Genomic DNA, 14020 nt, shown 5'->3' on the forward strand with positions numbered 1-14020 from the left:
AGTTTTTTTACAAATTCTTTTTAAACTATGTAAAATATACACACATACATATTGGTCTTGATTATGTACTCACATACATAAATGGTTATTGAATAATGAAAAATTTCTAAGTGTTCAGTTCTTTTTTAATCATCCTAAACTTCTTCTTAGATTTTCTTAGATTTAGAAAGACATTAAAATATTCTGTAAAATAAAAAGGATTATAAGCAGGAAAATGTAGAAAATGTATAACAATGATTTCAGTAATACTTGATTTACTCACATCTGGTTGATTCAACTACTTTAAAAAAATTTTTTTTTTTCAACTTTTATTTATTTTTGGGACAGAGAGAGACAGAGCATGAACGGGGGAGGGGCAGAGAGAGAGGGAGACACAGAATCGGAAACAGGCTCCAGGCTCTGAGCCATCAGCCCAGAGCGTGACGCGGGGCTCGAACCCACGGACTGTGAGATCGTGACCTGGCTGAAGTCGGACGCTTAACCGACTGCGCAACCCAGGCGCCCCTACTTTTTAATATCTATATGAAATACAGCCTCAAGTTATCTTTGAATGTAAAATTAAAGAATTTTTGTTACTGGGAATTAAATACTCTAAACAAATTTCACTGCATGTATGTTTTATTCAGTGATCAATACTTCTCTAGCCAGTGATAAACCTTCAAATCAAGTAGTCTGGCTCCTCAAACTATAAGCATCTTCAGTTAAGTCAAGTTCATATGCTAGATGATAAAAAACAAGTATCTGTATGTATTAGTTTCTCAAACAAATTAATTAATTAATTAATTTAAGGTGTGTGTTTGTATGTTTGTCAAGAGTGCAAGCCAGGGATGGGGGGAGGGGCAGGGGGCAAAGAGAGAGGGACACCAAGAATCCCAAGCAGGCTGACAGGATCTCAATCTCACCAACCATGAGACCATGACCTGAGCCAAAATCAAGAGCCAGACATTTAAATGACTGAGCCACCCAGGTTAAAACAAAGAAAATGTCCTCAACCACTAAATTAAGCCTTGTTAATATTTAATATACTGAGTAAAATTAAAATTTATATTCTAAGGAAAATTTTCCTTTTCTTTCCTTTTTTGTTCTTAAATGTTTATTTATTTTGAGAGAGAGAAAGCAAGCAGGGGAGAGACAGAGAGAAAGGGAGAAAGAGAATCCCAAGCAGGCTCCATGTTGTCAGCACAGAGACTGATGCGGGGCTTGATCTCACAGCCGTGACATTATGACTTGAGTGGATTTCAAGAGTCCGGACACTTAACAGACTAAGACAACCAGGAGCCCCTAAGGAAAAATTTTCTTATAGCACTCTGTATATAACTCTATTATAGCACCTTCCACACTGAATTAAAGCTATTTTAAAATTTATCTGTATCCTCTCCACTAGAATAGAATTCCTCGAGGGCAGGGGCACTAACTCAGACATCTTTAAAAAGTACTCAGTAGGAGACTGTCTTTGAAGCTGTTCCTGAATTTACAACTGAGAGAACACAGCAGCCCAGAACGGCAGCCCAGAACGCCAGGAGGGGAGATTGATGCTGTGGGAGAAAGGGGTTCATTATGGCAGATGACCTAAAGTGATTCCTGTATAAAAAATTACCAAGTTCAGAGAGCCTTGGTGACTCAGTGGTTAAATGTCTGACTTCAGCTCAGGTCTTGATCTCGTGGTTGACATCAGGCTCTCTGCTGTCAGTACAGAGCCTGCTTTGGATCCTCTGTCTCCCTCTCTCTTTAACCCTCCTCTGTTTTCTCTCTGTCTAAAAAATAAATAAACATTAAAAATAAATAAATAAATAAATAAATAAATAAATAAATAAATAGGGGTGCCTGGGTGGCTCTATTAAGTGTCTGACTCCTGATATCAGCTCAGGTCATGATTGATTTCATGGCTTTGAGATAGAGCCCCTCATCTCATTTTGGGAATCTCTTTCTCCCTCTCTCTCTGCCCCTTCCCCACTCTTTTTCTCAAAATAAATAAACTTAATTAAAAAAAAATTACCAAGTTCTGGAGCCTGGAGGTACAAGATCGAGGTGCCAGCATGGTTGGATTCTCGTGAAGGCCCTTTTTTGAGTTACAGATTACAGACTTCTCATATCTTCCTATGGTAGAAGGAGGGCTAGCTAGCTCTCTAGCCTTAAATAAGGGCACTATTCCCATTTATGAGGGCTCTACCCCCATGGCCTAATTACCTCCCAAAGGCCCCACCTCCAAATACCACCACAATGGGATTAAGGTTTCAATATATGAATTTTGGGGGTGACACATTCAATCCATTACAAACATATACATACATGTGCCTGTACTTGTTATTACATAAGTTGCTTCCTGTATGCTCTATTCAAAACTGTGTGTTTTTCACTTAACAATATACTTTTGAGATCAGTCCTTCCCAGTACATATAAAGAGCTGTTTGGGGTTTTTAATTAATTAATTAATTAATAAATAAATAAATAAATAAATAAAAGTACTTAGTAAATGTTTTTTGAAATGGATCAACTCTTCTGCCTAAAAACTTATATAGATCTTCACTGAATGTTGATATGTTGATTATTACAGTTCAATATAGGGGTCTTAGTTCAAGGGAGAAGTCTAGCATATAGATTTAAGGACCAAGAAAAGGAACACTCTAATATTTAGAAACCTGGGAGAGGAAGAAGAGTTTTTTATAAAAACAAGACAAGAGTGATACCCAGGAAGCTGAGTAAAAATAAGTATTTCAACAAGGATAACATCAGGGGCTCCTGGGTGGCTCAGTCAGTTAAGCATCTGACTTTGGCTCAGGTCATGATCTCGCAGTTCGTGGGTTCGAACCCCACGTCGGCCTCTGTGCTGACAGCCCAGAGTCTGGAGCTTGCTTCAGATTCTGTGTCTCCCTCTCTCTGTCTCTCTCTCTGCCCCTCCCCCATTCACATTCTGTCTCTCTCTCTCTCTCAAAAAATAAACATTAAAAAAAAAAAAAGGAGCATAACATCAACTGTGACAAATACCACCTTAGATCAAATAAGATAAAGACTAAGAACTAATATTGGATTTAGCACATTTCCAGTGATTCTCAGGGACTGGGAACCACAGCATGCTAGATTACCCCAAAGTCTGGGAATGAGATGACCAACAAATCCTAGTTGTGGAGGGGCACCTGGGTGGCTTAGTTGGTTGAGTGTCCAACTCTTGATTTCAGCTCACGTCATGATCCCACAGTTGTGAGATCAAGCCCCATGTCAGGCTCCATGCATGTGGAGTCTGCTTAAGATTCTCTCTTTCACCCTTTGTCCCTCTTCCTCATTCATGCTTTCTTTCTAAGAAGAGAAAAGAAAGGAAAGGAAAGGAGAGGAGAGGAGAGGAGAGGAGAGGAAAGGAAAGGAAAGGAAAGGAAAGGAAAAGAAAAGAAAAAAAAAGCAAAGCAAAGAAAAAAGAAAAGAAAAGAAAGGAAAATAAAAGAAAAAAGAAAAGAAAAGATGGTAGTTGTGGAAAAATGGAAGATTCAGGAAGCTGTTGGTGACAGGAGAGCAAATTTGGTGGGGAAATACTGACGACAGAAATTCTATGGTAAGTAGGAAAGTTCTTAAGATTCTCAAATACAGACAATGAGATGTAGTGGAAAGGACACATGCTTTGGCATCAAATAGTCCAACACAAAGGCAGACTCTAGTATCAGTTGGTTGTAACCCTTAAAGCCATTCCCTCTCACTGAGGGCAATAATACCTCTCTCAGAGAGTCAAGAAATCCAACTAAGTAATATACATGAAAGTGTGATAAACAAACCACTTGTTCTTATAACCACCAACTCAGAGTACCACATAATGCCTTATAAGGAATACTGGAGAGTCACAGTGTTTCTATTTCTTACATTCTTTAGTGTGGCCTAAAAAACTGAGGCACGTAAAGCCAAAAAGCCAACCTCAACTAATTTAAAGCATCACACTACTAAGACAATCATTTCAGACAAGTTTTTCATCAACTTTGCTAAACTGGGCAATTTTTAAAAAAATTTTAAGTCTTTTTAATTTATTTTGAGAGAGACAGAGACAGTGCAAGTAGGGGAGGGGAAGAGAAAGAGGGAGAGAGAGAATCCCAAGCAGGCTCCGCTCTGTCAGCACGGAGCCTGACACAGGGCTTGTACTCAAGAAACCGTGAGATCATGACCTGAGCCAAAACCAAGAGTTGGACGCTTAATAGACTGAGCCACCCAGGTGCGCCCCTACACTGGACTATTTTTAAAAAAGAGATTTGGTAATCTCGGCTCTCCTTCCTTAACATGACTATTTTTCAGTTCTCAAATTAGTAAACAAATAACTTAAAAGGAACATCAATTTTTGAATATAGTTGACTAAAGGGCAAAAGTTCCAATGATCTCTTTAAGTATGTTTCTTTTTTTAAAATAATCTCTACACCCAATGTGGGGCTAGGCCTCATGACCCTGAGATCAAGAGTTGCATGCTCTCCCAATTAACCCAGCCAGGGGCCCCCCACCCCATGATCTCCTTTTTTTTAAAAAAAAAAATTATTTTAAAACGATTCTCAACTTTAGCTGTATATTGCAATCACCTCGGGAGCTTTAAAAAAATACTGATGCCTGAGCCCCACTTCCCTGTGGTTCTGATTTAATTGTTAAAGCTCTACAAGTGATTTCTTTTAATCAAAAATTTTTTCCAGGGTTGCCTGGCTGTCACAGTCAGAGTAGCAAGCGACTCTTGATCTCAGGGTTGTGAGTTTGAGCCCCACATTGGGTGTAGATTACTTAAATAAACAAAACTCAAATTTTTTTTCCAGCTTTATCAAGATATAATTGATATATATCACTGTATAAGTTTAAGGTGCACAACATGATCGTTTACTACATGTATATACTGTGAAATGATTACCATGATAAGGTTGGTTAACATATCCATCACCTCACATAATTATACTCCAGATGATTTTAATTGTAGTCCAGGTTGAGAATCACTGCTTCAATGTTTACAGAGGTAGAAACTAGACAATAATAGCAAATAAAGTAGGTGCTTCATACGGCCAAGATTTCAAAGCAATAACCGTTCTGTTTGTAAAATCAAACTTGTTTTCACAGAGGCATTATGGAATACAGATGTCCTACTAGCCTCAATTTTGCAACTTAGGCTAATTCACTGAAGAGTCTGTTGGTTTTTAAAAAGAATTAGCAAAAATTTTACTGCTCTGGTATCACACCAGATCCTCTGGTAGGATTTTTGCCTTGAGAATATTATTTAGCTTAATGTACCAGGAACACATTCCTTCCATCCTTCAAGACACAGGTCAAGCTCACCTTTTCTGGGAAATTCTCCCTCAATTCTCTGCACACAGGGATTTCTTCTCTTCTAATTTTTGCCATTCTTTACTATCAGACCAATTTGCTAGGCAGCAATTTGTAACATACAATAGTAATTTACATTTTTATATTTCCTTCATCAACAAGCCCTGTGCTAAACATCTGTCTTGTTCCATAACAAGTTGTTAAGTAAGGTCCTCACACTTCTTGTTGCCCTGAACCTGGCTTATGCGATCTTTCCAAGTCTGGCCCTGATGCCTACTTCTCCAACCTTATCTCATTGCTTTATGACTTTCTACTGTTGCGTTCTAGCCACAGCGGCCTTCTTTAGTACCTTGGATGTACCATGCTCCTTCCTATTACATGTATTTACATATATTATTCTGTCTAGAATGTCCTCTACCAACCTACTCATCCTTAAGATTTACATCTACTCGGAGTACCTGGGTGGCTCAGTCAGTTAAACATCCAATACTTGATTTTGGTTCAGGTCATGATCTCACAGTTCATGAGTTTAAGCCCCACATTGGGCTCTGTGCTGACCGTTTGGAGCCTACTTGGGATTCTCTCCTTCTCTCTCTGCCCTTCCCCCGCTTTCTCTCTCTCTCTCTCTCCCACCCTCTCTCCCTCCTTCCCCCCCCCTCTCTCTCAAAATAAATAAACAAACTTTAGAGAAGGGGCACCTGGGTGGCTCAGTTGGTTAAGCATCTGACTTCAGCTCAGGTCTTGATCTCACAGTTCATGGGTTCAAGCTCCATGTCAGGCTCTGTGCTGCCAGCTCAGAGCCTGGAGCCTGATTCAGATTCTTTGACTCCCTCTCTCTCTTGTCCCTCCCCTGCTTGCACTCTGTCTCTCCGTCACTCAAAAATAAACATTAAAAAAATTTTTTTTAAATTCTTTACAGAAGCCTAAATTAAATCAAGTTTGTTGAACATTCTCATACATAATATTGTGTATCTTCCAGATTCTTAGCACAATAAAGTTTAAAGCATATATATGTGTGTGTATATATAGTATATATAAAAATATATATATGTACGTGATATATATTTAAACCTATATTTAAATGTGTATGTGTGTATATATATACTTAAAGCACACACACACTGTTGGCATATGATATTTGATTGTCTGACTCCCTCACTAAATTACAAGCTCCATGAGGGCAAGATCACATCAGTCTGGTCTCACCATCAAATCCCCATGTCCAGCACAGTGCCTAGTGCACAGAGGCACATAAACATTGAATGAATAAAAAGAGTGACTCAAAATCATTTTTTACATTCTATTTCTTAAGGTCTAAATTTACAAATAATTTAAGAACTGAGATGTTCATAAGATGTTTACAACTAACTTTTCCTTCTCCTTTTTTGAGTCAATGCTGGTTACTCAAAAAAGATACCTTGCCATTTGGGTCACAGTATCCGCTTCTAGGCCATCCCTGACTGCTCCAGGTGGGATCAAAAGATGCTTCTGCTTAAGTAGTGTTGGCAGTAGGGGGAAAAAAATGGGGCTCTGGAATTAAACATAAATCCAGTTGTTGGTTCTAACTAACTATAAAATCATGTAATTTCTATGAGTCTGTTTCTCATCTATAAAATGGGGGTGGGGGGAGCTAATACCTATCAATGTAAAGCATTTAGAGGATACAGTGTATATTAGAAAAATATTAGTTTTTCTTAAACTTGCCATTATTCTATCCTTCAAGGTCTGACTCATACTATTTTTTCCAACAAGTCCCAGATTCTCCAGCTAGAAGAAATTTCTCCTACTCTTACAGCAATTACACTGATCCTTGGCTTTACAGTTGTTGAGCATTGTACCATCACCACTCCTGTCAGACTTAGCTCCTTGGAGGCAGATCCTGTATCTTTTTCATCTTTCAATCCCAAGCTGTACCAAGCAGATGAATTTAAACTATTAGGCATGAAAAACCTTAAGAAAAGCAAAATTCCACCATTTCTACAGCAAAGATCTCCTTGGAGAACTTGACTTCCCAATGGATACCAATTCAACAAGGAGTTTTTTAAAGCAACCCATTAGAAATGGTATGTTTCAGTGGTTCAAAATATCTAAACATTACCAGCATGAAAATGATCATTTATCCAGGGCCTACTAGGACTTGCGCTTTACATATATGACTATTAATTTTCAGAAGAATTCTGTAGGAATATCTGTTTTACAAGTAAAGAAATGGAAACCCAAAAAGTTACATCCATAGCTTGCTCTGAGTCACGAAGCAACTAAGCTAGGATTTTTATCGGAACTCTCTCACTCTAAAGCAAGGCCTTTCCACTATACAATGCCCTCTTTCACAAACATCTTCCATATATTGTTAGACATTCATCTTAGTGGAGTTTTATGCAAACTAAGACATTGGTCAGCCTGACAAAATAATACATTTTTAAAGTCTAACCTTCAAATGTCCTTCGCCGGTGAGGAATTCAGAGTAACCTGCATCAGTGGCCAGCAAACCTACAAACTGCATGCTGGGCCGTTGTTGTATAAAGGCTTCAACAGCTTTATCTGTCACATGCTTTCTCCCAGAAACATCTAGTGAGACAAGGTTGGGTAGGATGTCCTTTTGTTCTAGTAAGCGAAGAGCTATGTCTGATGTAAACTGTTTATCATCTGAAATATCAAGATGATTCAGATGTTTCAGTTCCCGAACAACATCCAATATCTGGGTAGTTGTCATTTTTAAACATTTCAAGTGGTGCATGGTTAGAGACTTGAGTCGGTCTTTGCAGGCCAGCAAAGCTGTGATGTCTGTGATCGAGGTGTTAGAAATATCCAGGCTCTCTAATCTTGGCAACGAGGCAACTTCAGCCAGGTCTTCATTATAAAAGAGAACGTTAGTGATGCTTAATGCTCGAAGGCCAGAAAGCCGGCTGAAGCACCGCTCATAAGGATCTTCGAGGGAGAGAGTTAATGAGTTCAGCACTAGGCACTGGAGATTTTGCTGGATCCATTTGTTACTGCCAAGCCCACTGATGATGTCTGTAATTGTGATGTCAGCATTCACACCTGTGGCATCAAGTTCCACTAACTTGTGGTGGCAGAAGGCTTTCCGGAAAGCAACCGCAGAGATCTTGGCTTTGCGAATGCAAGCTCGCTTTAAGCGCATCTGGTTGCCCCTGAAAATACCTACAGTTCCATCATTCAGTAGACCTGGAAAAAAAACAAGCAGCACTTAATTTCAAAAAATGATTAAAGAATTGCTAAAATTTCCAGCATACTTTACATTTCCAAAGCACATCCATGTAACAGTATTTCATTTAAATATATGTTAACAATTCCACAAGATAAAAATATTATTATCTACAACTTATAGATGAGTAAACTGGGGCTCAGAAAAGTAGCTTTCCAAGATCAGAGAGCTAGCAAGTGGCAGAATCAGGACTGTGGTAGATATTACAGATATTCACTAATATCTGGTTCTACTTGCCTTCCTGGACACAGAGAGAACTACATTTTCCAGCCCACCCTTAGCGTTAGATGGGGCCATGTGCCTAGTTCTGGCCAATGGGCTTTAGGCTGAAAGACCCGAGAGTCAGTGCATGATTTCCCATGTTATCTTTTCCTGCATGACAAATGAGGAATCTTCAAGTTCTAGACAGTATAGTTTTCTGAGAGTGGAGTCTCCATCAGCCTGGATCCAAGGGCAACCATGGAGAGGAACCCTCCATGTACTTGCACCATTTATGTACCATAAGTGAAGTATAAATAAGCTTTGTGTTAAGCTATTCAATCTGGGGGATTAATTTGTTACTACTACATTGTGAGTTTATTCTTCAATTTCACTATAACACATTATTATACATACAAACATATATATATACACACATATATTTACCACATGCATGTCTATAACTCACTGAACCACTGGCTAGATCTGAAATTTTATTAAAAGTATCTAGAGGTTATAACCCCTTTCCGTCAGATGAATTCAAAGTAGATACAGCAACTTTTTATTTTTATTTATTTATTTTTTTAATTTTTTTTTTATTTTTTTCAACATTTATTTATTTTGGGGACAGAGCATGAACGGGGGAGGGGCAGAGAGAGAGGGAGACACAGAATCGGAAACAGGCTCCAGGCTCTGAGCCATCAGCCCAGAGCCTGACGCGGGGCTCGAACTCACAGACCGCGAGATCGTGACCTGGCTGAAGTCGGACGCTTAACCGACTGCACCACCCAGGCGCCCCGATACAGCAACTTTTTAAACTCCCTTAGAGATCTACCTGATCTTAATAGTGCCAGAAGTATATGATGCTTTGGAACCACATCTATCTCAACAATATCATGAATCAATTAAACAACATTTACTGTGAAAGAAATAATGGCCATGCCAATATAAGGTGGCCTAAGAATAGTCTGGGGTAAGTGAATAGTTGGGACCAGGTAAATAAATAGCCTGGAGTCAAGGGAAAAACTCTAAGTGGTACTTCAGCAGACTCATACTAAAGATAGAACTTGGGCAGTCAGCCTGTCACCCTTAAATTAGAACGAAAGTTTTTTTGTTTTTGTTTTTTTCTTTTAAGGGAGCACTGCCTTCTAGTGGATTTTGCAGACTTATTTATGGTTAAAGAGTTAAACTCAAGAAAAACCTTTACCTGTCACAGCGGACAAAAATGACTATATATTAAGAATTACAGGGGCACCTGGGTGGCTCAGTAAGTTGAGAGTTAACCTTGATCTCAGCTCAGGTCATGATCTCACAAGTTTGTGAGATGGAGCCCTACATTGAGTCTGCGCTGGTAGCATGGAACCTGCTTGGGATTCTCTCTCTCCCTTTCTCTCTCTCTCTGCCCTTCTCCCACTCTCTCTCTTTCTCAAAATAAATAAACTTAAAAAAAAAAAGAATTCCATTATTGTGGAATTATTGTGCTGTCCAATACAGTAGCTACTTAGCACACACAGTTATTGAGCACTTGACATGCAGATAGTCCACACTTGATCTTAGCCAAAAGGCCGAGAAGCGATGACATGCAGATAGTCCAAACTGAGGGATGCTGTAAGTGTAAAATACACACTAGATTTTGAAGATATACTACAAAAGATGAAAAATATCTCACTAATAATTTTCTTACTGACTATATGCTAAAATGTTATTTTGGATATATTAGATTGAATAAAAATATGAATTAGTTTCATGTTTCTACTTTTTAAATTTTTTTTTTTTTTTCAACGTTTATTTATTTTGGGGACAGAGAGAGACAGAGCATGAACGGGGGAGGGGCAGAGAGAGAGGGAGACACAGAATCGGAAACAGGCTCCAGGCTCTGAGCCATCAGCCCAGAGCCCGACGCGGGGCTCGAACTCCCGGACCGCGAGATCGTGACCTGGCTGAAGTCGGACGCTTAACCGACTGCGCCACCCAGGCGCCCCACGTTTCTACTTTTTAAATGTGGTCACTTGTAAATTTAAAATTTCATGGGGTGCCTGGGTGGCTCAGTAGGTTAAGTGCCCGACTTTGGCTCATGTCATGATCTCACGGTTTGTGAGTTCGAGCCCCACATTGGCTCTGTGCTGACAGCTCAGAGCCTGGAGCCTGCTTCAGATTCTGTGTCTCCCTCTCTCTCTGCCCCTCCCCTACTCTCACTCTGTCTCTCTCTGTTCTCAAAAAGGAATAAATGTTAATTTTTTTTTAATTTCATATATGACTCACATTTGTGGCTTATGTTGTATTTCTTTGAGCAGTGCCATTCTAGAGACAGTCTTAAACCACCTCAATTCTATTTCAGGGGAGTTAATTTAATTAATTAATTCATGGTAAGTTTCCAGCCATTGAACAATTATTAAGCAATTATTATATGCCAAACACTATGAAATGTATATACAAAGAAAAATAGGATATGTCCCTAAACTCAAAGAATTCAAAATTCCATGGAGTAGAAGTCTCAAACAATGGTAACAAACTGAAGTATATGGTATACCAGAGCTAAGTACAAAGTACTATGAAAACAAAGAAAAGGAAGCAACTCATTATGCCTGAAGACCTAGAAAGATTCAATGGAAGAGGTGATCTTTGAGTAAGTCCTTCAAAGATGAAGAAAAATTCAAGGATGCAGAAAGGTGAGTGGTATTGAAAGAATAAACAGCATAAACAAAGTCTTAGCATACATATATCAAATCATGTTGTACACTTCAACTAATACGTTATGTCACTTTTATCTCAATTAAAAAATGCCCTCCCAAAGACCTCAGAGATGTGAAAGCACAAAAATAGTTAGGAAATGGCAAGTAGTTCTACACTGCTTGAACATAAGAAAGGGTAGAGCTACGTTTCCCTAATAAAGAGGGGAAGAGGAATGAGATATGCTCAGAGATTTAAGCATGCAAGTGGGGAAAGACAAGAAACAAGATGGGAAGGTGAGTTGGGGCTAGATCATGCTTAAAGAGAAGAAAAGCAGATCAGCTAGGGACCTTGGGACCCAACAAATGACATGATGAAGTTCCTGAAGTTTTTTCCTTGCCTCATATATCCCTCTTAAAGTTGAAGAAGTTGGCAACCCAGAAATGCAGACAGGGACCAAAAAAAAAAAAAAAAAAAAAGCTCCCCCCAAATCTGTTCATTCTAGCTAAAGAACCAGGAAGAAAGCAACCTAACAAGACAGAAAACTTTTATTTTATTTTAAAGATTTAATTTTTTTAAGTAATCTCTATACCCAGTGTGGGGCTCAAACCCACAACCCCAAGATCAAGAGTCATATGTTCCAGTGACTGAGACAGCCATGCACCCCTGGACAGAAAACTTACAGGCAGTAACTACTTTACTTCAGCCAACCACCACAGAAAAGACTGTGGTCCCACCGTCACCCATACCATCATATGCCAAGCGGGGGGCCTAGACTTTTACCCTCCTTACCTGTAACTAGTTGCCCCAATCTCCCCACAGGAAGGTGTTAGAGAAGGCTGAGTAGGGAGCCAGGTCTCTCATCCTTGTTGGGTGATAAGAACCAGTTTCTCCCCTCTGATGGCAGTGGATACCATCCAGGGAGCTTGGACTTTCACATCCATCTGGCAGTAATGAGGTGCCCTTCCCCTCCCTGCTGGGATAGTCTCATACACAGCCTGATGAGGAGTCAAGTCTTTCACCAATGCCCAACAGTAATGAGGCCACCTCACCCCAAAATGTCAGTGGAAGTCAAATGGGAAGAGAAATGAGGTAGTCACATCCCTCTCTGCTAGGAAGATATCAGTAGAATCCTAGTGGGGAACCAGAACTCCATCCCTTGCATAACTGTACTGAGAAGCCCCATGTCTTGGGTGTCAACAGAAGTCAAGAGGGGAACCAGAATATATACCCCAATCTGGCAATAACAAGGTAGGCAATAAAAAGGCCTCTACCTTCCTCAATGGAATGGTGTCAGGGACACAAACTAAAACAGAAAAGTCCCATAATACTTCAAATGTCTAGATGTCAATCAAAAATCACTTATTATACCAAGGAATCACTTATCATAAGATCTCAAAATGAAAAAAGGCTATCTATAGATGTCAACACTGAGATAAGAGAAATGTTAAAATTATTTGACAGATTTTAAATCCTTTTTTTAAAAAAATGTTATTTATTTGAGAGAGAGAGAGCACGCAGGGGAGAGGCAGACAGAGAGGGAAAGAGACAATCCCAAGCAGTCTCCACACTGTCAGTGAAGATCTTAACGTGGGGTTCGAACTCACAAACCGTGAGATCATGACCTGAGCTGAAACCCAAGAGTTGGATGCTTAACTGACTGAGCCCCCTGACATCCCTTGACAGATTTTAAAGGAGCCATCATAAAAATTCATAAGTAATTATAAGCAAGCTCAAAAGAAATGAAAAATTGCCTCAGCAAACAAACAGAAAATATAAAAAGAACTAAATGGAAATCTTAAAAATGAAAAATAATGGTTGAGCTCAATAACAGAATGTAAGGAACAACAGAATCAGTGAACTAAAAGATAAAACAACAGAAATTACCTAAATCTAAATAACCAGAAAAACATATATATACTGGGAAAAAAAGTGAATAGAGTTATTTATGTCGCTGCAGTCCCAGAAGAAGAGAAAGCGGGCAGGACTGCAAAAATACTTAAAGAAATGACTCAAATACTATCAGAATGACTCAAACAAAAAACAGTAATAATAGCAAATGCTGGCAAGTATTTGGAGAAACTGAATTAGTCATATATTGCTGGTAGGAATATAAAATGGTAGAGCTACTCTGGAAAACAGTTTTAAACAAATTTTAGGAGCACTGGGTAGCTGATCAGGGAAATATTCAAGAATTCCTGGCCAGTGCTGAGAGAGCCCATCTTTACATTACTGACGCCTCCTCATCATGCAGGTCTCAGCCAAGTTATTGCCTCCCTGGAGAAGCTTTCTCTGACCATCCAATCTAAAGTAGATGCCTTCTTTTTTATTCTCCCTGAGAGAACCATGTTCTTTTTCCCTCAGAGAATTGATCACAAGTTGTAATTCCATATGTTGATTTGCTTCTTACAGTTAAGTAAGTTAACAAGTCCTACTGAACAATATGCTCCATGAAAGCAAGATTCCTCCTGTGTTCAATATTGTACACTCAATACCTAACATAACACCAGGTACACAACAGGTGTTTAATAATTTTCTTCTTCTCCGGAGCTTCCTTCTTATACATTTTACTTCTACTGGGCCTCTTCTGAACCCACTAGTAACCCCCTCTACACATATGTTAAGGAACTTCTGTTGAGGACCCTTGTGCAAACCAAA

The 14020-nt window shown here is 39.2% G+C and overlaps 1 protein-coding gene across 2 annotated transcripts in view; it reads right to left on the bottom strand.

Annotated features, from left to right (window-relative positions):
- Positions 1 to 14020, bottom strand: part of ZYG11B (zyg-11 family member B, cell cycle regulator) — a 91907-nt gene that overhangs the window by 46223 nt on the left and 31664 nt on the right. For both annotated transcript variants that reach the window (XM_047872551.1, XM_047872552.1), the window contains exon 3: positions 7700 to 8454. In XM_047872551.1, coding sequence (XP_047728507.1) covers positions 7700 to 8454 — 755 coding nt within the window. The remainder of the gene's footprint in view (positions 1 to 7699; positions 8455 to 14020) is intronic.

This window comes from Prionailurus viverrinus, chromosome C1 (genome assembly GCF_022837055.1).
Source record: "Prionailurus viverrinus isolate Anna chromosome C1, UM_Priviv_1.0, whole genome shotgun sequence".
Classification (NCBI taxonomy): Eukaryota; Metazoa; Chordata; class Mammalia; order Carnivora; family Felidae; genus Prionailurus; species Prionailurus viverrinus.